Source organism: Eurosta solidaginis, chromosome 4, assembly GCF_040869045.1.
Source record: "Eurosta solidaginis isolate ZX-2024a chromosome 4, ASM4086904v1, whole genome shotgun sequence".
Taxonomy (NCBI): domain Eukaryota; kingdom Metazoa; phylum Arthropoda; class Insecta; order Diptera; family Tephritidae; genus Eurosta; species Eurosta solidaginis.
In genome coordinates, this window is record NC_090322.1 from 237,102,764 (window position 1) to 237,128,168 (window position 25,405).

Below are 25,405 nucleotides of genomic sequence, written 5' to 3' on the forward strand. Positions count from 1 at the left end.
CATTAAACAATTAAAACGTTCTGCGATTTAACGCTTCTTTGCAAAATATTACTTTTAAGAGAGAGAGGAATTTGCTAACTTTTTACATTACTGAGCAACTCATCTGCTAATAAAAATATATACACACACTTTCACAAATATCTCACCTTCGTAACAAAATGTTAGACTTACCATTATATGCCCGATATCCATATCTGAACCCGAACTCATTTCCGCCGATACCTTATTTAGTAAACGCGCAAATGTTACCTTCTTCTCCAACTTGGGATCGCCTATTGTGCGTGCTACATTTGCTACAGTCGTCGATGTCAGCGAACCTGAATGCTCAGAAAATGTTGTCTCTTTAATATCACTCTCTGAGTCCATAGTACCCGAAGTAGTACGCAAACGTTGTTCTGCCATATTTATCAATTCACCCAGACTTACTTTTGGTGTCTCTGCATTGGGAGCGGGTGAGATTAATTGTTGTAGAATTAGTTTCTTTTCTGCGGCATTTTTCTTGACCGGTGTCGAATTGTTGCGTTTCTTGCGTGGCGATGGTGAACCTGTCGATGGGGCGATATATTTTTTTAGAATAACTATTTTTTATGTGAATTACATACGAGTTCATAGAAACTACAAAACATTTTGGTGGCATTTAACAAAACACATTGAACTATGCACATTCAGTTTCATAATAATAATGAGTGGAAAAGAGAGAGAGATAGAAAGAGATATAGACAAAAGTGAGTGCGTCAGTGAGTGAGTCCAATGATAAAAAATTGATTGAGCTGAATGAAAGAAGGAAAGTGTGAGTGTGTAATGTGTAAGTGCTCAAAATATATATAGCTGGGTTAACGGTAATTCTCATCGAGTTCTGTTTTCGGTTTTGGAAAAAAAAGACTACTAATTAAGAATTTTATTCCGGTCTTGTCTTTTCTCGCGAGCGGTCGTACGGTGTCATCCTCGGCTCAACGTCAGTTTTCGGGCTTTTTTGCGTTGAGTGGAAAATTAAAATAGACCACAAGGTTGGCTTCGTTGCTTCCCTCGGGCGTTTTGGCGGAGTTAGGAGATGCGATACCTCCCTGACCGGAGTTAGGGTAGTATTCTTGCATTCTTAACAGGAATCCAAAAATCGAAAAAACATGGCGTCTAGCCACATATGGAAAACAATATAAATCTATACAAAGAAAATTCTCGAAATTTAACATAACGAGAAAATGAAAAAACATGGCGTCTACACACATATGGAGAACAATACAAATTTATATAGAAGGAAATTCTCGAATTTTCCTTAGATAAAGAAAATTGAAACTGCAATTATAAAAGTACATTAAAGAATTGACGTTGGCGTTGTAGCTTTCGAGATGGCCAAATAATTCGAATCTTATTCGACCTACATCCGATATTATTATATACGCGCAATGAAGTAACTTAAATATCAAAAAAAAAAAAAAAAAAAATTAAGAATTTTTCCTAGTCCCATTTTTAAAGGTTGTTTGAAATACTTTTCGTTCGACATCGTAGACAAATCCATATGCGATATGATCGGTCATTGATGCCAAATTTTCCTAGATGGCAAGTAAATTGAAATGAAGCGACTTTCCCAAAGTTTCCACTTCAAATATGCAATCCGAGGAAGATATTCTTTAGTTAATAATTGAACTTTATAAGCGTCATACGATTTTGAAGGAAGCAATAAATAAATCTCTATAATGATATATAAAACTATTTTTTTTTTTTTTTGATTTTTCTCAGTGTATCTGCAAACTATGATTTTGAGTAATGAAAGAGATCAATATCGGAAAATAGCATTTGCGACGTCTTTCGCGCCAACCATTCAATTATTCTGTATCTTTTTGCCGAAGGATCTCGCACCGAAAAGATCACCAGCAGCGAACTTCTCAGGGAGCCCGGGCACAATCCACCCTGGATAAGTCAATAAGGCAAAGATGGTGGTTAGATAGACTGTCTTACAAAGACACAAAGGTTAATTATGCGTAATGAAAATCCAATGCAGCGTATTTCAAACTTTAGCTAAATGCATGCTCACCAACTCCAGTTACTCCGGAACCTACAGAGAACTTCAATTCCTGTGAAACGAAAATAAACAAAGCATTTAAATCGATAAAGATTGAATAAGGCGAGATATGGTACAGCTATTTCCACTACAGAAAAAGACTTCTTTATCCACCTGAAAGAGTTCTAACGCAGATGACTGTTCAATAACGGCAAGGAAAAGCAATGTTGATGGCTTAATTTACGCTGTCTTCTTGATTTCTCCGTTTTCTACACCTCGCATATTTTATACCTGCACCAATTAATACCATAGTCACCTTATTTACGACATTGACAACTTTTTGATCCTAAAATCATGGGTCGGCTTTTGATAACAGTACCTAGTAACGTACAGAGCTGCTACCAAATCACACTTAATAGAAAGACTAAGAGCCGTTGCTGTCAACATGCAAAGCAACCTACTAGTTGATTAGGATACATGCAAGAAGTTTCATAATTATCAGGACAGCACACTGGGGAAATAATGAGATGTTTCCCTATTAATCTGGCACATTTTTTTTCAGAAGCTGCCTGTTCCAGCTAATTAATCACCTCATAGGACACCACGGCAAACAATTGCTTGACACAGATTCCCCAACGTAAAGGGCTCAAAAAAATAGAGAGCCATCAGTACCTGTAGAGCTATCACACACTTCGAACTTCCCGAATAAGAGAATACCTCCGAAAGCAGTCCGCACCAGAACGAAATCACGAGCTATTAAAAAAGAGGAAATCCGACTCGCCAGGTAAATAGGCGATACTCTGATCCATTTTCGGTCTAAATATTATAGGGGGTTACACTCTTACTACACGCATCATCTTAAAAGCTCCATCTTTTTAATAGCAATGTGTGACTAACTCCTTTAACAGTAATGTGTAAGCTTCCATGAACTTCAGCTGGATGTTTCTTATAAAATGTCACGTAGTTGTCGAGCCTATTGGATGGGGTGAATGTCGCTGCTTTGCCAATATTATATGTAGAGCTTCCGAGTTCTTCTGAACACAACCGATAATACATCGAGAACACGGCTTCTTGCGAGATTCTCGAGTCTCGAAATTCTTGGAAAGTTTGCGAGCTTCTCGACATTCAATTTAATTGCTGCCTTACATTATTATATGCAGTGCTTACGATTTCCTTTCGAAATTTTGTTTGTATTCTATTGACAATGCACCGGTTAAATTTATTGTCGAGAAGCTCGTGAGCCTTATGAGTATTTCAAGATTCGAGAATCTCGCTCGCGAGAAGCCCGCAAGAATTTCTTCTCCAAAAAATTCAAGCTCTAGTTTTTATTCATACTGTGACGAATATTAGCATCACTAAGCGATACTAGCATCACTAAGCCGATACCAAGCAGCCACTCGTATGTACGTAAACAAATCAATCATCATTCATCATTTACACACATATGTACATACAAGGCAAGGGTGAGATACTCACAAACGCACGTAATCATCAGCCGAAGTGTACTCACATATACACACGCATATGGCTACAACCTACAAATGTACATGTATATGGCTGGTAACCAAGGATTAAGTTCGCGAAATTACTAGACCTTATGAGAAACGGGTGAAGGAGGAAACCGAGAGTCTAAAAGCAGTGCAAGCTGAGGCATGACTAGCAGTTTGATTTAAGCACGCTATTGGTTGTGAAGTATAAATGTTATTGTGAAATACTCTCAAAGTAGTCTAATAAAGACCATTTTTTATTATTGAATATTGGAGTTATTTATTCAACAGTTTGGCGATTCGAACGTTAGCAGAAGGTTTGGAATGAGTGGAATTTCCCAAAATTCGTTATAATATTTATCGGGATAGTAAGTTCATATTCAATCAATATTCGAAATTACTTCAATAATGAATAACAGTTAACGTATGTTTAAAAAAAATGTTCCCTTATTCCTTGCCAACTTTGATTAGAAACACACGGACCATACAAATTTATATTCAGCAGGCTTCTTAAATTTTTTCTCGATCAGAATTACCAGTAACCGTAAGTTTTCTGAGGAGAATTGATTTTGAGCGTATACAATTTTATAGAAAAAGCGGAATACTTAAAATTAAAATTTGTATAAAGTTTAGCACACCAAAGCAAATACAGCATACGCCAACAATCAGTAGTGAGCACACAGTACGCCAGAGAGCAAAATAAGATTTCTGCGTTTTTGCGTAAGTGATCAGACTCGATTACATTTAAGACGGTGGCCACAGACCATAACAAAGCAAAGCTTGATGACAAGCGTAGTCGAAATTTTGAAAAAAATATTGGGCTTAATGCATAAACCAATGTACACTTTTTCCAAAGCAATCACTTGAAATTTCAATCAATAAAAAATGGACTTCACTACCTTTATGCATATGACCCAATATTTATAATGAAAGAAGGCGCCAATAAATGACTTTTAACTTACTTATATTATAGGTTATTTACTTCTATTGAATTTTTATAGACAAAATAACAAGCACAACACTCTCTGTCGCTTGCCAAAAATTGAAATAGATTTAATCAGGCAACAACGGCATTCGTGGTAGATCGTTATAATAATATGTGTAATAATAATATAACAGATGTCGCTTTGAAGCCGTCATCGTCAATGTAATCGGGCATATTGTCTTATTTTGGTCACGAGCACTGTGTGTACATCAGTATTCTACATACATAGACGATTTCTTAGCGCTGTTCTCACCATCTCTAGTTTACGCCAACTGTAATTTTAGCTGACACATCATCGAACGATTTCCTTCAAATAAAGTACCAGTTAGCGCTACTTGGCAATAGCGAAAACGGCCCTTAGAGGATTTAACTACTAGCAGAATATTTACTTAAAATATGTATGTATGTATGAAACTCTAAAAACAACAAACGTAAGCAAAATTTTAAATCAAAGAAGCATTGACTATTTTAACACATTTATTTAATTCTAACAGAAAAAAATTGTTAAAAATATTACGCCCACCAGCAGCCGCAAATGTATTCGAGGTTTAAAATATTATCTATGTAGTATTGTTCGAAATATTTTATATGTATATTGTATTCGAAAACGCAATTGTTAATTTTTAAGTTTATTATGGAGATGGGATTAAGATGTTGCTAGCGAAATATGCAAATCCAATTTATATGTTTCATGTGCCAAAAGCATAAACATGATATTAAATAATTGAGTTTAATTAATTTTTTCAATATTATTCGTCGTATTCGGAAAAGTTTTCAATATATTGCAACCTATTGTTGTAGTTTACGGTTTAAAACAAAACTGGGGATTCTAAGCTATAAATTATATACCCAACTGTGTGATTAATCACTTTCGAGAAACATACTTCAAGAATCGCTTACACTGTTTTTTTGAGGCATAGAAGTTTGTTGACCTAAATATTTATTGAAAATAATTTCTAGGAAGAAAGAGCGTAATTTCGACACCCTTTCCATAGTTAATTTTTAAATATTACGAATTCAAAACTCATTGCGAGCATATTGTACTAGCAATATATGAGTTCGAGCCGGACCTGCGCGCATCTTGCGCAATCAATATAAAAGTCTCTTCTCAAATATCAACAGAAATCAGCTGTTCCATCAATCAATTAAAACTTACAGCTTACAGCTTGCGCAGCCATCTGGCGTATGGCAGCATCTGCCGGTAATGCAGTGCAAATATTCACAATAGTGTCATAGGACAAATGGATTTCATTCTGTGCTCATAATCGTTTATTTTTAACAAATTATTTTAACAAAATATAGCTAAACAAAAGCACTACGACCAAAATTGCCCAAAGCTCGCTATTAGCCCGAATCTCCAACCAAACAACCAAAACTTTATTTATAGATTTGGATTCCAAATAAGAGCGAAAAGGGATCCGTCCATAAAAACAGCAATTAGAAATAATATATACGATCCTGTCAGAATCTATGTGCATAAAACAGCTGCACATTTTTTATATTTTGTATTTTTCATATTTCGTTGTAGTTGCGCAAATCGGAAATGCATTGATTTTTACGCATCGTTTTAAATGAATATAATGTTGTTATTTTTGCCCTTAGTAATTTTCGGAGTTGAAGTTAAAATTATGAGGTGTCGAGTTGATAAATATCGGACACCTTAGTGCATGTGTATGTAAGTGCTACCAAGTAAAAATGGTTAGCTGTCAAAAATCTACCACAAAAAACGATATCCACAAAGCATGCCTGTGGACACGGAATTGATCCAGATAAATATCAGGATCACGTTGTTGTTGCATTTGTATGTTAAATTTTTACCGGGATCTGGATTAGTTTTCTTTGAAACTCAGCTAATGTACACTTGAATAATAACATTTCATTAACTTTTGTGTATATTGCGGGTATCACATTTTTTAAGAGGGAAGACGTGAAGGACCTCATTAGCCAAAAGTTTTGAAGAATCTATTCGGTATATTTATTTTTATATTATTATTTAAGGTGGAGGTTTTATGCGCCCGGGTTTCGTTCGCTGTTCGGGTTTCGTTGAAATTCGGGGTACACATAGAAACTACTATAGAAGTATCAACTGGCTGTATTTTTTTTTTGTAAAAAAGGGCCTCCTTGGTAGTAATTACGTTGTATTTATTTTTATTTATACTCAGCTGAGCAGAGCTCACAGAGTATAATAACTTTGTTCGCATAACGGTAATCCGTAACGGCATAAACTAATCGAGATAGATATATACTTCTATATATTAAAATGATCTGGATGAAAAAAGAAATTCATTTAGCCATGTCCGTCCGTCCGTCTTTAAACACGATAACTTGAGTAAATTTTGATGTATCTTGATGAAATTTGGTATGTATGTTCCTGGGCGCTCATCTCAGATCACTATTTAAAATGAACGAAATCGGACCACAACCACGCCCACTTTTTCGATATCGAAAATTTCGACAAACCGAAAAAGTGCGATAATTCATTACCAAAGACGGATAAAGCGATGAAACTTGGTAGGTGCGTTGACCTTATGACGCAAAATAGAAAATTAGAAAAATTTTGGACAATGGGCGTGGCACCGCCCTCTTTTAAAAGAAGGTAATTTAAAAGTTTTGCAAAGCTGTAATTTGGCAGACGTTGAAGATATCATGATGAAATTTGGTAGCACGTTACTCCTATTACTGTATGTGTGCTAAATAAAAATTAGCGAAATCGGATGACGAACACGCCAACTTTAAAATTATTTTTTTTTAAGTCAAATTTTAACAAAAAATTTAATATCTTTACAGTATAAAAGTAAATTATGTCAACATTCGACTCCAGTAATTATATGGTGCAAAAAAATACAAAGATAAAAAAAAATTTCAAAATGGGCGTAACTCCGCCCTTTTTCATTTAATTCGTCTAGAATACTTTTAATGCCATAAGTCGAACAAAAATTTACCAATCCTTGTGAAATTTGGTGGGGACATAGATTCTGTGACGATAACTGTTTTCTGTAAAATCGGTTGAAGCTACGCCCAGTTTTTATACACAGTCGACCGTCTGTCCCTCCGCTCGGCCGTTAACATGATAACTTGCGCAAAAAACGATATATCTTAACTAAACTTAGTTCACGTACTTATCTGAAGTCACTTTATCTTGGTATAAAATATGGCCGAAATCCGACTATGACCACGCCCACTTTTTCGATATCGAAAATTACCAAAAACGAAAAAAATGCCATAATTCTATACCAAATACGAAAAAAGGGATGAAACATGGTATCTGGATTGGTTTATTGACGCAAAATACAACTTTAGAAAAAACTTTGTAAAATAGGTGTGACACCTACCATATTAAGTAGAAGGAAATAAAAAAGTTCTGCAGGGCGAAATCAAAAGCCCTTGGAATCTTGGCAGGAATACTGTTCGTGGTATGTAATATATAAATAAATTAGCGGTACCCGACAAAAGATGTTTTGGGTCACCCTGGTCCACATTTTGGTCGATATCTCGAAAACGCCTTCACTTATACAACTAAGGGCTACTCCCTTTTAAAACCCTCTTTAATACTTTTAATTTGATACCCGTATCGTACAAACACATTCTAGAGTCACTCCCGGTCCACCCTTATTGCGATATCTCGAAAAGGCGTCCACCTATAGAACTAAGGCCCACTACGTTTTAAATAATCATTAACACCTTTCATTTGATACACATGTCATACAAACACATTCCAGGGTTACCCTAGGTTCATTTTGCTAAATGGTGATTTTCCCTTATTTTGTCTCCAAAGCTCTCAGCTGAGTATGTAATGTTCGGTTACACCCGAACTTAGCCTTCCTTACTTGTTAATCTTATAACCAATGGTATTTAGTCCTGGGTTCTATTATGGTATAATTTCTTTACTATATTGGGTATATTTCGGGATTTTGTTCAGGATGAATTCGGAAATTATTGAATTATGCTCGGAATTATTTTTAAACTGTTATGTATTTCTTTAAGGACTATTTGGAAACTATTTCATTTTAAATACGATCTTCAGACTATTTCAACATTATTTTTGAGCGCACTTCAACACTATTTTGGAAGTGTTTCAGAAAACTTTTGGATTTAATTATCTTCATTGGGTCAGGTGCCAAAGTCATCACTATTTTGGCAGTATTTCAGAATACCTTTGGACTTAATTATTTTCATTGGACCAGGTCCTAAACTCTTAAATGGCTTGATTTGGATTTAAGTCGATCTTTGAATAAACCAAAAGTTTAGTTTCTTGCACGTGTTTCGATGCAATATCCCGCCTTCACCAGGAAGTCTTTATTGAATGCAAAAAAAAAGAACAATCATTGATTTTAAATATTTCACAAATAGATACAATACAAATTAAATATGACACTTATATTCTTAATAATTTGGCAATTATAAAAACATCACATTTGGGTATAAACAGGTACAGGCATGTAAGTTTAAAATATTTATATTTAATTTGTATTGAATCTATTTGTGGAATATTTCAAATAAATAATTGTTTTCTTTTTCTGTTATTTTATATTTTTCATATAAAATACAGACTTCCTGACGAACGCACGCAATTCCGGCGAAACGCGTATAGGGAAATAAGCTGTTGTATTATTCAAATATTCACTCAAAAGCTTATTTTTATTGTTTTAAGGGTAAGATGGGTTTATTCTCTACAGTTTCGGGATTATGTTTTAATTCCTGTACATTTTTTAAAATTATTATTATACTAAGGACTATTTCGGAACTGCTACCGCATCATTTCGGAACTATCTTGGAATCATTTGATTCCTATCCCCTGTAATAACTTTTTGCTAATTTTCGAGGATGCTTTCGGAGCAAATGCTTTCTTGCTCATTTCAGTATTATTTTTTTTTCTGAAATTTTTTTTTTTTTATATTATCATTGTGAGTACAAGAGTTTTTGATGACTGGGTGTTATACATATATCGGGGTCCAAGTAATACTTGATTTAGTTCAACTAAACTGTATATTAAATTTTGTTTCGTGCAGGTGGAGCCGCGGGTCATACACGTACATATATAACCTTCGCAGACTTAATATTTCATTATATATATTATTTCTAATTGCTGTTTTTATGTACGGGTCCCTTTTCGCTCTTATTTGGAATCCAAATCTATAAATAAAGTTTTGGTTGTAAAGATGGAGATTCGGGCTATTAGCGAGCTTTGGGTAGTAGCGCTTTTTTTTAGCTATATTTTATTAAAATAATTTTTTAAAAATAAACGATTGTGAGCACACAAAGAAATCTATTTGTACTATGGCACTATTGTGAATATTTGCACTGCATTGCCGGCAGTTGTCACCATACATTTGATGGCAGCGCAACTGTAGGTTTAATTGATTGATAGAACAGCTGATTTCTGTTAATATTTGATAAGAGACTATTATATTACAAAAGTTTGATTTCATGCATGCGTTTTGTTTTCTTTTTCATATAAAATACAGACTTCTTGACGAAGGCGCGGAATTACGTCGAAACGCGTAAAGGAAATAAACCTTTGTTTTTTGGGAGAAAAAGGTTAAAACAAGTTTATTTTGATTGGGTAATAAATATATATATAGTTTTTTGATATATATGGAATTACAGCAGGGATTCGTGTTAAGCAAGGTGCCAGGAGAGGACATAAATGTAGTGGGTACGTGATTATATTTAGAGGAAAAAGTGCTTAGTAAGCGTGCAAACAACAATATTTTTGATTTCGGTATTTGCCAGAGTATATATGTATATATATATATATGTATATAGGTCGTGATTGTATAAATATTTGAATATATTTTCAAGGACCTTAAAAACAATCTAGTAAAAAAATTACAAAAATTCCTATTTTGGATAAAATCTATTAAAAAAAAAAAAATAATGAAAGAAGTAAAAAAAATTCAATATGTACTTTTTCTCTACTACGAGTTTCGAATTAAAAAAAAAAACTTAACTTCAAGCTCAATATGAAAGCTGTTATCACTTGAGCGCCGGTTTTTTATGAAATTCAACTTTGATTTATATATACAAATATGAGTGATTTAAAAGAAAGATCAAAAAATATACATAAATATGTGCTTTTAATATGTATTTATGTAAATAGAAAATGCTATGAGTTTAAAACTAATTTGAAGCATTTTATTTTTTGTAAGGAGAGGGGAGGATTTACAGCATTTAGTGTACACAAAAAAATTTTAATTTCTGTACGGAATTTCGCAAAATATAAAAAAATAGTATAGGTACTAATGTATACGCATTAGGGCGAGTCAAATTGTATGGGGAAAACAAACTTCAGGTGCACATCCAGTTTCTGAATCTATGGGTCATACTGAGTAATATTGCCCATGGGACCATAGGTCTGAAATGAATTTCGAGCCTCCCTAATTTTGTCAGAAAATATTTTTTTTTTTTAGAAATTTTTATTATTATTTTTGTTAGAAAATATTTTGAGCTATTTAAAAATTGAATTTGCAATATGGAAAAGTAATATATTCGTCGATTTTTCCCAAAAAGAAGCGATAAAATGCGAAAAATAGTAGGAAAGCGCCCTATGGCGACGAATATTTAACTTTTCCATATTGCAAATTAAATTTTTAAATAGTCCACAAATATTTTCTAACAAAAATAATAATAACAAGTGAGGAAGGTTAAGTTCGGGTGTAACCGAACATTACATACTCAGTTGAGAGCTATGGTGGCAGCATAAGGGAAACAAGTAAGGAAGGTTAAGTTCGGGTGTAACCGAACATTACATACTCAGTTGAGAGCTACGGTGACAACATTAGGGAAAATAACCATGTAGGAAAATGAACCGAGGGAAACCCTGGAATGTGTTTGTATGACATGTGTATCAAATGGAAGGCATTAAAGAGTATTTTATGAGGGAGTGGGCCATCGTTCTATAGGTGGACGTCATTTACGGATATCGCCATAAAGGTGGATCAGGGTTGACTCTAGAATTTGTTTGTACGATATGGGTATCAAACGAAAGGCGGTAATGAGTATTTTAAAAGGGAGTGGGCCTTAGTTCTATAGGTGGACGCCTTTTCGAGGTATCGCAATAAAGGTGGACCAGGGGTGACTCTAGACTTTGTTTGTACGATATGGGTATCAAATGAAAGGTGTTAATGAGTATTTTAAAAGACGTGGGCCTTAGTTCTATAGGTGGACGCCTTTTCGAGATATCGCCATAAATGTGGACCAGGGGTGACTCTAGAATGTGTTTGTACGATATATCAATTAAAGGTATTAATGAGAGTTTTAAAAGGGAGTGGTGGTAGTTGTATATGTGAAGGCGTTTTCCAGATATCGACCAAAATGTGGACCAGGGTGACCCAGAACATCATCTGTTGGATACCGCTAATTTATTTATATATATAATACCTGCCAAGATTTCAAGGGTTTTTAATTTCGCCCTGCAGAACTTTTTCATTTTCTTCTACTTAATATGGTAGGTGTCACAACCATTTTACAAAGTTTTTTCTAAAGTTATATTTCGCGTCAATAAACCAATCCAATTACCATGTTTCATCCCTTTTTTCGTATTTGGCATAGAATTATGGCATTTTTTTCATAATTTTCGATATCGAAAAAGTGGGCGTGGTCATAGTCGGATTTCGTTCATTTTTTATACCAAGATAAAGTGCATTCAGAAAAGTACGTGAACTAAGTTCAGTAAAGATATGTCGATTTTTGCTCTAGTTATCGTGTTAACGGCCATGCGGAAGGACAGACGGACGACTGTGTATAAAAACTGGGCGTGGCTTCAACCGATTTCGCCCATTTTCTTTTATTTTTGTATTTTGTTGCACCATATCATTACTGGTGTTGAATGCTGACATAATTTACTTATATACTGTAAAGATATTAAATTTTTTGTTAAAATTTTACTTAAAAAAATTTTTTTTTTTAAAAGTGGGCGTGGTCCTTATCCGATTTTGCTAATTTTTATTAGGGGTACATACAGTAATAGGAGTAACGTTCCTGCCAAATTTCATCATGATATCTTCAACGACTGCCAAATTACAGCTTGCAAAACTTTTAAATTACCTTCTTTTAAAAGTGGGCGGTGCCACGCCCATTGTCCAAAATTTTACTAATTTTCTATTCTGCGTCATAAGTTCAACTCACCTACCGAATTTCATCGCTTTATCTGCCTTTGGTAATGAATTATTGCACTTTTCGGTTTTTCGAAATTTTCGATATCGAAAAAGTGGGCGTGGTTATAGTCCGATATCGTTCATTTTAAATAGCGATCTGAGATGAGTGCTCAGGAACCTACATACCAAATTTCATCAAGATACCTCAAAATTTTCTCAGGTTATCGTGTTAACGGACGGACGGACGGACATGGCTCAATAAAATTTTTTTTCGATCCTGATGATTTTGATATATGGAAGTCTATATCTATCTCGATTCCTTTATACCTGTACAACCAACCGTTATCCAATCAAAGTTAATATACTCTGTGAGCTCTGCTCAACTGAGTATAAAAATTAAAAAAAAAAATATTTTCTAACAAAATTAGGGAGGCTCGAAATTTATTTCACATCTATGGTCCCATGGGCAATATTACTCAGTATGACCCTTAGATTCAGCAACTGGATGTGCCTTTTCAACCATAAATTTGACCTACCCTAATATGCATATAATGGTTCACTTATACATACACATATTAGTTAAAGAGGGACAAAAATAGAGTAGGAGGAATTGACAGCGTTACACAGAGAGAGAGAGAAATGAAAGAAAAAGACAGACAGGCAGACAGAAGTAAATTGCAGTGAAGTTTTTTGTTTTGTTTTGGAATATGTAATTGCATAGCTAATATTCGCTAAGTTTTGTTTTAGGTTTTTTGTTATTGTTAATTGTGCAAATTGAAAATTTGTTTAGTTTAAGTTTCTATTTTTTTTTTTTTCTTTTTAATTTCAAAATTGAACTCAATGAAGCCTATCTTACGTCGGGGAGGCGGTCGTAATAGATCGTCTAGTGAAAATGTACGCGCTGCTGCCCCTCCCCCTCCAGTTAACGGATTGGGGCTGCTGAGGCTCAAAAGTGACGGTTTTCTGATACCCAATCTGTTGAATATGGAACGTTGTGTGCCCGGTGCTATATTTCCGGTTGATTGTGGTATGGCAGTTGTAAATTGCAATTGCTCGCGTAATGATGTGTGATGATGATGTCCATGTATGGAGCCAGGTGCTATATATACAAAATTTTGATTGAATAAAAGAAGAAGAACAAGAAGAAGAGAGTTATACAAAATCGTATGAACGTGCAGTCGCAAACAATAGAGTCGAGGGAGTTATAGAAATACATACCTACAAGATATTGCAAAATTAGAGCAAATAAGACAATTGAAAAAATTGCTAAAATTGCTTTGAATCGGAAAATTTGTGTGATTTCAATTAAGTTGTCAATGAAAGTAGTAGTAATTTTTTAAGTATGTAGTAAATTTGATAGTTTTACTTTTAAGTATGAAAAGATTAGACGTGTTAAATGCAGGATGGACTCTTCTCAGAGTGGCATAAATAAACTTAACGTTAAGGCCATACATACGTATAAGTATATAAGTATAAGTACGCACACGAAAATAGCAGTGGAAATTTTTACTAAATTTCATTAATTATATTATCCTTTTTTATGTTTGTTTGTTTTAATGGTGTGTTCAATTTATACTTTTTATTAAGAGTTCATGAGCTTAACACTGTCTTATAATAATTGAATGTTCAATTATTATGTTTTTCTGAGAGAAACTGAAAAGAAAGAATGAAACATTTACTGGCATATTGCGATGGTACCATTTCGAAAATCGCCACGTAATCATCATCAGGCAATTTCGGTTTCACCGAGATTCGAACCGCAAATCCCACGGTGAAACTTTCAGTTGCCTTAACCAATAGGCTATGCTGCTTGTATTTGTTTACTTGCTTAATTTATCTCATTTCTACACTAACAACACAATTAAGACATTCCGCCTCTATTAATTTGCGTAGCCTGTAGATTTGTTATTGTAGTTTCTTTTTCGTTTTGCGAATGAGAAGCTTTGTAAACTCGTGCTCAGTTTTACATATTTCTGTTTCTCGCAGAAAAACATAATAATTGAACATTCAATTATTATAAGACGGTGTTAAGGTCATGAATTCTTAATAATACGTATAAATTGAATACACCATTAAAACAAACAAACATAAATATTTAAAACTGGGCTCGAGTTTACAAAGCTTCTCATTCGCAACGAAAAAGAAACTTTACAAAAACAAATCTACATAACACGCATATTAATAGATGCGGAATGTCTTAATTGTGTTGTTAGTGTAGAAATGAGATAAATTAAGCAAGTAAACAAATACAAGCAGCATAGCCTAGTGGTTAAGGCAACTGAAAGTTTCACCGTGTGATTTGCGGTTGGAATCTCGGTGAAACCTTTGATAACATTACGAAATTGCCTGATGATGATTACGTGGCAATTTTCGAAATGGTACCATCGCAATGTGCCAGTAAATGTTTCATTCTTTCTTTTCAGTTTCTCTCAGAAAAACATAATAATTGTATATTCAATTATTATAAGCCGGTGTTTATCTTTTTTTATTTGCGATAATTGAACAAAAAGAAAAAAATCATATATTTTGCAACTGCAGCTTTGCAAGCCAATGTCAAAAATGTTTTAGAAATAATTAAACAATTCGATCAAGCCAAATTCAGTACCAGGTGTTGTTATCCCAACAGCGGAGTGCTTTTCTTGATATTTTACATACAGAGTATTGTACTTTATTATGTCAGTTAATCGAAATCTATTGAAATTTTCTTTTGACTTGACATTGTTTGCACGGCGAATTGGTTAAATTCGTTTTGCCACCACCTGTTATGGATTGACCTTGAATTCAATAAATCTGCTATATTCTAAGTTTTCAGAATTTTTTATTTGGAACTAATTCGAGTACGTAGTTTTGTAGGTCAATCAATTTGTATTCTAGAAAATTTGATTTGTAAGTCTCTCAAAATTCGCATTGATTTTGGACAATATTTTTTCTGAAGTGTGCCAAGGCGAATTCATCCAATTTGCCGTGCTGAAGAATGTCAAGTGAAAAGAAAATTTCAATTGATTTCCATTAACTGACATATTAAAGTACAAGGCGGTGTATGGAAAATAATCAAGAAGAAGCAATCAGCTGTTGGGATAACAACACCTGTTACTGAATTCGGCTTGGAAGTGTGCATGGCTCATCTCATCAGCTGATTTTATTTTTTCCATTTCACTGGAGTAGGGATTGTAAGAAGGAGATGGCAAACTCAAAATGCAACCAACACATTGACAACATTTTCTTACTACACACAAAAGCAGCTAAGTTTTATGTTTCCATTCCATTACATTTGTCTAACACCAACACGCTGATTTTGACAATCTGAACACAGGTATGTTGTTGATGTAGAGATGAGCCAACCATATAGTTGAGCCATGGAAGTGTATTTCTGATTTCTGATTTTTCGAAAGGGAGACATTTTTTTCTTAAATTAATCAAAATAAAAAAAATAGAAAATGCCTAATTGATAAAATTTGCTAATGTTTTTCGCTGCTCTTTTCATGTTAGCAGCTGAACGTATATTTGATACATTCTTAGACAACTCCAGACCTAATTTCTTCAAAATTGTGTATTTTTTTTCACAAAAGAGGTTTCAGTCGGTAAAGAAGTTATTCGCAATAATTGTCTCCAATTTTGAGAACTTATGCCGAATTTATAATCAAGCAGCCGCAAAATCCAAGAAGTCCTTTTAAAAGTAATATTCAAGAATTTTTTATAAAATAAGTTTAAATATTGGATGTATTGTTTCAAAATTTGGAGATATCCACTCGACATTGGAAAGAAGTTTCAGTTCAGATCACGCCCAACTTTCTAAGTCTACATCAGGGAAGGGGACTTCAGATGACAAAAATAAAGGTTGGTATGTATTTCCACTAATTCTAACCTATTTTAACATCAGCTTTTAATGAAACTATTGGTTATACATACATACATACACCTTCATTTCTAAAGCTGAATAGCATAGTTTTATACATGTTTTATATTCAATTAATAAGGCACACATGTGGGGTAATTGTTACTATTAATTTTTCAATTAGGTTTCTTTAAAACTATTACAAAGAGCACTCAATAATTCATAAAGATTTGAAAGTAGTTAACAACACAAAAACTAATATCACAGCGTTGCAATTATTTCTGTAACTTCGTTAGTTAATATTTGAATTACGCTCAATCACAAGACATTTTAAAAAGTAATGAATAATGAAATATTGAAAAAAAGTGGTAACTTTTTGCATTTTTTTTTAAATGAAATCAATTACCTACTTGTTTTATAAAAAATATTTGTGTAATTAATTTCAATAACAAAAACAAATAGTTTGCATGAAACCATGATCCAGTAAAACCAGACGGGTGAAGTTAGTAGTATAACAACACAGATTTGACGGGCCTCATAATCCGGTATTGAATATAAAAGTAGCAGAGAGGGAATAATTTTTTGTACTATTTTGCTACTTTTTTACAACCTTAGTAATGCAAAGTATGGAAAAAACCGAACTCGATATATTTCCACATTAGAAATGGGGCATGAAAGAAAAGAGAAAACAGAGGAAATGGATTTAAAAATTAGAGGAAGTTGGAGGGAAGTCTGAAAAGTAAAGAAAAGAAGATGAAAATGGAGAGTGACAGCAAAAGCAAAAATAAAGGCAATGGTTTGAGTAGTAAAAAGAGGTTAATAGGAAGATAAAGAATAAGGATAAGAATAAGAGTAAGAGTAATAGTGAGAATTAGACTTGGATAAGAGCAAGAGGGGGAAGAGTAAGAGGAAATGCGGAAAGATTTACGGAAAAACTGAATGAGCCAATTAAGGTAAACTGGCAAATGCAGAGGGAAAAGGAAAAAAGAGGGGTAGAGGGTGAGACAGAGGAGAAAGGTAGATAGATATTTAGAGAGAGTAAGAACAATGTCTGACGGGTTTGATCATATGACCGGAAGTATTTCATGTTTGTCTAAACTTTTCCAGAGTCAGCCAGAGCTGTTTAAAATAACGGTCTGATAAGCCACAGTTTCTTTCGTCATCAGGTAAATCTATAAGCTCTGATTTATTGAAACATCGTTGCTGCAAAACCCTCATGGTGTTGTTCCAGATTGTTAACACCTAAATTTTTGAGTGCGAGTATTGTCAAATGCGACTCCATTTTGTAATATTGACTTCACCTGTCTGGTTTATTGCATCATGTATGAAACAGAAAATAGTAGTTAATTTGACTGCAGAGGGCTGAGGAAAATATTTTCTTTCTACACCTTTTCCAGTTAAAATTTAGAAATTTACAATTCAAGTTCAGAAAATTGCAATTCATGTTGAGAAAATTACAATTCAATTTCAGAACTTCCAATTCAAGTTCAGAAAATTACAATTCAAATACAGAATTTCTAATTCAAGTTCAGAAAATTAAAATTCAAGTTCAGAAAATTACAATTTAAATTCAGAAACCTACAATGCAAATTCAGAATTTTCATTTCAATCTCAAGAAATTACAATTCAAGCTTAGAAAATCAAATTTGAAGTACAGAAAATTACATTTCAAGTTCAGAAAATTACAATTCAAATACAGAAATTTATAAGAAGGGTGTTATTTTTACAAAAGTTATTCCAATTATATGTAATACATATATGTTACTTGCGGAAGTGTTGATGCTTCTTTAACAATGTTGCCAAAATGGTGGCTTGGATATACTGTACCTCAAATTTTCAACGAAAGTGCGTACATCCCGAATTTAGAAATCAAACGGTGGATAACTCTTTCCAAGAAGTGCACGAGGACTCTTCGGCCCAGAAAGTACTTCAGTCGACACCGCAGTTTGAAAGCAGTGGAAGGAAGAGCCCTCCACAGAGTTGGTGGAGGAAGACTTGACCTCCCTTGGTGCCCCCAATCACCGTCATTTACCGCGAAGCAGGGAAAGCTGTAGTGATTTGTTACGAAAAGGCTAAAATCGCTTAGGTGGTTAAGCGCCAATTCATGATAAATGATGATGATGGCGGATAAGTTGAAAGACATTTTTGACATATGGTGCGAAGATCTTTGCACACAGTACCTATACGTTACTTGCGGGAGTGTTGATGCTACGTTGATTGTGTAAGTGGTTATATCTTCGTCATTACTGCTGTCATACTCAATTCAGATCAATAGTTGTGACCCTAAGAATATAGCCGGATGGCCTTGTAACTGACTTCTTATGAGCGTAAGAGAGAGAAGAGAGGAAAGGGTTTTTTGTTCGGTATCTGCTTCACGTGAGCAAAAGTGATTTAAATGAGTTAAGAAGTCCAATGCTTCCTTAACAGATAGTAGGCCTTCATGTATCAAATTATTAACGATAACATTTACCATCTTACAAAAAATTTATTTCCATTGGATGAAAGAAAAAACTGACAAATTTTCCGAGCATGAATTTAAATTTTCTGAATTTGAGTCTTTCTTGACTTTAATCGGAAATTCTGAGCTTGAATTCTAACTCTCTGAAATTGAATTGTAAATTTCTGAATTTAAATTGGAATTTCTGAAATTAAATTTTAATTCTCTGAACTTAAGTTGTAAATTCTGAAATTGAATTGTAATTTTCTAAACTTAAATTGCAATTTTCTGAACTTGAATCTTAATTTTCTGAACTTGAATTATAATTTTGGGAATTTTAGTTAGAAATTCTCAACATCAATTCTTACTTTCTGAAATTGAATTGTAAATTTCTGAATTTAGATTGGAATCTCTGAACTCGAATTGTAATTCCCTGAACTTGAATTGGAAACTCTGAACTTAAGTTGTAAATTTCTGAGCTTGAATTGTAAATTTCTGAATTTAGATGGGAAATTCTGAAGTTGAATTTTAATTTTCTAAACTTAAATTCTAATTTTCTGAACTTGAATCTTAATTTTCTGAGCTTGAATTATAACCTTGTGAACTTTAATTGGAAATTCTTAACAGGAATTCTTTCTTTCTGAAATTGAATTGTAAATTTCTGAATTTAAATTGGAATTTCTGAACTTGAGTTGTAATTCTCTGAACTTGAATTGGAAACTCTGAACTTAAGTTGTAAATGTATGAGCTTGAATTGTAGATTTCTGAATTTAAATGGGAAATTCTGAAGTTGATTGTAATTTTCTATCTAAACTTAAGTTGCAATTTTCTGAAATTGAATCTTAATTTTCTAAACTTGAATTATAATTTTCTGGATTTTAATTGGAATCTGAACTTGAATTCTTACTTTCTGAAATTGAATTGTAAATTTATGAATTTAAATTGGAATTTTTAAACTTGAATTGTAATTCTCTGAACTTGTATTGGAAACTCTGAACTTTAGTTGTAAATTTCTATACTTGAATTTGCAAATTTCTGAATTTAAATTGGAAATTCTGAACTTAAATTGTAATTTACCGAATTTAAACTGAAAAAGGTGTAGAAATTTAAATTCGTTTTACAGCCATGAAAATAGAACATGTTTACATAAGTGTTGCCAACCACTTGCTTCTATATGGCGGAGAAACAGATTAAGGAACTGCTATCTCAGAAATTGCCGAAGCTCGTTCCAACTCAGAATTTACTTCAAAAATGCTTTGCCTCATTATAAATTCAATACATAAAATTTTAAATTTTATCTCGTTTTTTCGAATATGTTACCCTCATGTTGCCTCTTAAATTCTACCTTTTGATTTAGGTAATCTAACTAACATTGAAAAGTTATTTCAATTATGAAGTATTCTTTTTCATTCCTAATGCAACTAAATTATCCACCCATATGATATTGTGTCATAAAATCGGAGGCAGGGAATGTTTTAGGAGCAAAATTCTTTTTACATAAATATACATATGTAAATACATTGGGCGTGTCAGGTATTTTGGAAAACTACATTTGTCAATTATGCTCTTGCGAATGATAAAAACACTTACAAGGTATAATCGTTTTGTCTTCTGGTCGCCCATGATTTATTTTGAAGCTTTTGCGCAATTTAATATTCAAAAATCACAAAAGAAAATATAAAAATAAGTAAAATAAAATATTCCAATTCGTTTTTGGTTGAGAAAAAACATAAACATATACATATGTGTGTAATTGAGAAGTTTGAAAATACCTAACACACCCTGTATATATGCCAATACAGACGGTTACGTACAGGGATCTACATACATATATAACCGAACTTATCTGCGGTTACTCAAAAACATATGTATACTAATTATATACGGGCATATTTAAGCACTTACATACATATATATTAGTTCATAGCTCATATATATATAAAAAAAATTGTGTTTGAGTCCTTAATAAAACTTACGCCTATTTCGATCCGCTTCCTCGGCCAACAATTTTTCGATTTTCTCGGGAAAATGTCGTTTAGCGCACCAAACCAAACCAATGACAGCCAATACAACAAATACCGTTATTAAGCCCAACCAAAATGGTTCCTGTAGCATGCGTTCCGATAACGGTTTATATGGTATATGCAACATACGACGTTCACAACGCGAACCCTCCCACCAAGCGTGACAGCTTAAAGAAATTGAAAAATGCCATTACTTTACATTAATAATGATTTTTATAAATTTGAGCTCACCGACAAAAGTAGCCACCATTACGTTCAAAGCAAGCGCCACGACCTTCACAAGGATTCTCTGCACAGGGTCTATGTTTTTGCTCGCAAGTTGAACCCGTATAACCCGGCTGACATTGGCACTGTTTTCAAGGAATTAAGTTTGATTAAAATTTGAGTAAAGCTAATGAAGCTTAGATTAGGGTTCGTTGTAAGAAATCCCAAAATGGACAACAGCTAGCAGAAGCTACACAGATAGACAAAGTCCTTCACCGTTCCGGGTTTCAATTTGACATCCTATTACTGGTGACATAATATATCGGTGGTAGGCTGAGGGAAAAAGTCATGTCCTCATTTTGAAAGCTTTAATCATGGTATAGGACATGTCAAGCATGAGATAACATTCACTGGAACAAACTGGAATCACGTCTGAGTTCTAGGAGGATATCGGAAAATGTACAAAAACATCAAATTCGTGCTAGATTTTCCGAAAATCTTAGGAAGTTGTTTTCGCTAAGGAATAAAAAATAAACAAATGTAAGGCGCGATAACCTCCGAAGAGATTTTAGGCCGAGCTTCTCTTCCAATTTGCGTCGTGCTTCTTTTTAATTTTTCCTACAAATTGGCGGGGCGGGACCTACTTGTTTTATGCTGGCTCCGAACGGATCTTCGGTGTGGTAGGCGGAGCACGCTACCATCACACCACGGTGGCCGCCAAGGAAACAAACAAAAAATTGACGTCTTCCAGCCCTAGAGCTTGAATATACAAGAAATGAATGCCGCTTGCGTATTTTTATCCGTTTGGTGTTCCTTCAAAATAAAACTGCATACTTCAATCTGATGCACTTTACTGAAGCCTTTAAAAATGTTCTTTTGTTGTTGTTCTCTAATCTAAAGGTAGAATAACGTCTTCAATCTCTTTCGCCAGGTGTGAAAAAGAATAAGCTTCAAAATGTGGTGAAATCCTACAATATCTAAAGCACATCAGGACCGGAATCCATAACTAGCCTGTTGTTGTTGTTGTATTAACGATTAAGACACACCCCGAAAGTTTTGGGAAGTATTATCGATGTTGATGGTCCTCTGCCGGATACAGGTCCGGTACGTGGCGGTAATAAACACCATTTAGGTACTAGTCCGACCATCTCGGAAGCGATTAATATGACCATATTAAACCTTCTAGGGCACCCAGCTCCCACCCCCTAGCTCCATGAGGAACTTGGGGGTCGCCAGAGGATCGCCTGCTAAATATGTGTATGATACATTCATATTTGTAACATGGGTCTTCTCGCGTAGGCGATATTGACAATTGGGTTGCGGAAGCTCTGAAGCTCTAAAGCTCTAAAGCTGTGTATTGCGCTTATCAACCCCTTGAATTCCAATATTAGCTTCTCAGGCTTTTCTGGCGTTTTGGAATTCCACTTCCTTTGCTATTTCTTTTAAACAGCGGAAAAATATGGTGAAAATGTCGAATGTCTCAAAGTTTAAAAGAATGGCCATGGAGTTGTGGGTTAAGCTAGGTTACTCACCTTAAAACTGTTGGTAGTGAGTTCGCATCTACCAAAAACGCAAGGATCTAGCTCGCAAATGGTTAAACCACAAAACCTAAAGAATAAACAAAAATTTTTGATTACTGAAAAACGCTTTCAAAATCAAATTTTTATCATCGTACTCACCGTCCCGTGTAATGACCCTGACACTGACACCAATTTGTACCGTTATTGGTGACTATGCATTTACCATTAAACTGGCAAGGGTTGGGCTGGCAAGACTCAACAGTTTTCTCATCACCCGCAGTTAATTTCATTTTATAAATATTATCTAAAGTAAATGGCATTATAATCACTTCAATTATATAAATTAACTTAAATTTAATTAAGAAACTCACCCCATTGCACGTGCACGGTTGCATTCAGTACGGCATTACCATATACGCCAGTACGCTGCCGTATATGCAACGTATTCAAATAAGATGTTATATAAACCGGTGGCGCTGTGGGTGTGGCTGGCAACTTCGTTTGAAATAAATTATTCGATTTGTTTGGTATTGCCATTAAGCCATTATAGCTGTACAAGGTCTCCTGCGGCTGAATATAACCATAGGTCGTGCTTTCTTTCTGCGCATCATAAACAGGTGAAGTGGTGTGTGGTGCAAGAGTAGGCGCTTGAAATTTACAAAGTTGCCATTTTGCGCCACCGTTGTCGGCATAGTTGTCCGAGACCTGTGAAATGTGATAGAACGTGGTTAACTCCAGCACAGCGTCCGATTCCTTTGGTAAAATATTAACATACCTCCAAAATACTGCCGTCCGGACAAGACCCATTCTCAGTGAACTCAACATTCTGCAGATCTAATAGTATATTCTGCCCGAATGGCGCCACTAAGTGTTGCGTAAAGTCCACATTTTCTGGCATCCTATGCGGATAGTTGAGTTGATACAGATGACCGCTGATGTTATAACTTAAGCTAACGATGCGTTCACGTCGCTCCAATGGTGGCACTGTGAGAGTACGCGCACAAAATACTTAATTACAATTTCTCTCTCCTTAACTCATCCGCTTTTTACTCACCTGTGTGATATAAAGCTTGAAAACCTTTGCCTCTCGGATGTTGCCCTGTGCGAAATTGTATGCGTAGCTGTTCACGCTCGCTCACGTATATACCTTCGCTAAGTAGTTCTCTACTTTGAAATGGCCGAAAAAGTCCTTTACCAATATCCAACTCTAAACTAGCATCCATTTTCAAATCGAACTCATTGAATTCAAGCCAGACACGTTTCCCAGCTGGCGCTTGTATTACATAAGCGCAATTCAAATTGTTCAATAAAAAATGTGGATAATTCGGACTCAATACAGTGCCTTTGCGTGATGTGAGCGTTTGCAATGGACAACCGGAAATGTCAATCGCCTTCCAAGTGGCTGCAAACCCCAAACCTGCGACAGAGTAATCACTATGGAAATTCAACATAAGCTCATTCGCACTTGCAACGAAATCGAATTTGGACATATTAGAGGTGTGTGTGCCACACCAGCGTACATATGGCAGGAAAGATTGTGCATTATCTACAGGCGGACGAAGCATTAGTGACTCCGCATCCTCAAGCACAGTGCTACGCTTGCGTCTTAGCGCTCTTTTCGTTTTTCGCCGACGATGTTTCGGATTTTCGTATTTTGTTAACGTCCCTCCTGCGTTAGCGGTGCGTTTATTGTGCGAACGCGGGTTTTTTGTTCGTTGACTTTCACTGTGCGTTCGTCTATCTCTTTCGTTGGAAATTCTCTTCCGACTTGCATGTTTCATATGCACATTTTTGGCAGTGTTGGCGGTTGGATTGTACCACCGTTTTTGTTGTGTATTCAAACCTTTTCTAATGCTACGTTTAGGTCGTTCATCAAATTTGGTTTCGTATTCTCCGAATTCGATTTCATTGTAGGCCGATGTTAGTTGTTCCTCTGAAGTCAACATTGCCATGGGCTGTGGGTTACTACCAGGCTCCAGTGTTATATGTGAAACTAGTTCGTAATCTTGTATGCTGATATAATCGTAGAGGCACTCATCTTGTGGCTCTAGATCTATTTTTTGAAACTGCAATATAATGCGCGTTCGTTCGGGTGTCTTGATGTGTACCCAATAATCCATGTTTAGTGGATAAGTACTGGGATAGGCTTTTGGTGTGTGTTTACAGAAAATAAAATACACAAATTAGAGCGGATGTATTTGGAAGATTTAAGTCAGTAAAAAACTCTGATAATAAACTAGTCAACATCAGAATATATTTGCATCATATATATTTTACTTACCTGGTGACACAAGTCGTCCCTCAGCTCCAGTTAATGTTTGATTCTTGGCGGAGTATATCTCAAATGATTTCTTTGGTTTCTTACACACATATCCTCCAACCTTGCTGCACTTTTGTGATTGCCAATACAAACCGGATGGCAGCATTGGTGTTGGTGACATCTTCCATTGAAGACCCAAACATACTTCATCTGTTGGTAGCTCCTCGAATTGTCCCTGACCAGGTAACCAACCCTGTAAGGGAGGAAATATGCAGTGGCAGCGGTTTTCGGATTGAAGCCTAACATTGAAATTTAAGGAGAGTGGTCCCTAGCTCTACGCGTTGGCGATGGCGAGTACCGAAGAAGATTTAACAATGAGCTGTACGAGCTATACGCAGACATCAATATAGTCCAGCGAATTAAAACGCGACGGCTGCGCTGGCTAGGCCATGTTATGCGAATAAAAGATGACGCTCCGGCCAAGAAAGTGTTTCTGTCGGAACACGCCTATGGAAGGACCTGGTGGAAAACGATTTAAACTCCCTTGGTGTGACCAAT

The 25,405-nt window shown here is 34.8% G+C and overlaps 1 protein-coding gene across 43 annotated transcripts in view; it reads right to left on the bottom strand.

The window, feature by feature from the left end:
- The window catches only part of LOC137251101 (uncharacterized), a 641,551-nt gene that overhangs the window by 17,998 nt on the left and 598,148 nt on the right, over positions 1-25,405 (bottom strand). For 41 of the 43 annotated variants that reach the window (XM_067785126.1, XM_067785125.1, XM_067785121.1 and 38 more), the window contains 10 exons: positions 24,869-25,100; positions 23,642-24,733; positions 23,363-23,571; positions 22,959-23,292; positions 22,747-22,891; positions 22,600-22,675; positions 21,095-21,213; positions 20,816-21,030; positions 13,424-13,666; positions 172-545 (listed from right to left, as the gene is read on the bottom strand). In XM_067785126.1, coding sequence (XP_067641227.1) covers positions 172-545; positions 13,424-13,666; positions 20,816-21,030; positions 21,095-21,213; positions 22,600-22,675; positions 22,747-22,891; positions 22,959-23,292; positions 23,363-23,571; positions 23,642-24,733; positions 24,869-25,100 — 3,039 coding nt within the window. The remainder of the gene's footprint in view (positions 1-171; positions 546-13,423; positions 13,667-20,815; positions 21,031-21,094; positions 21,214-22,599; positions 22,676-22,746; positions 22,892-22,958; positions 23,293-23,362; positions 23,572-23,641; positions 24,734-24,868; positions 25,101-25,405) is intronic. The other 2 variants (XM_067785132.1, XM_067785133.1) reach the window with 2 other exon arrangements.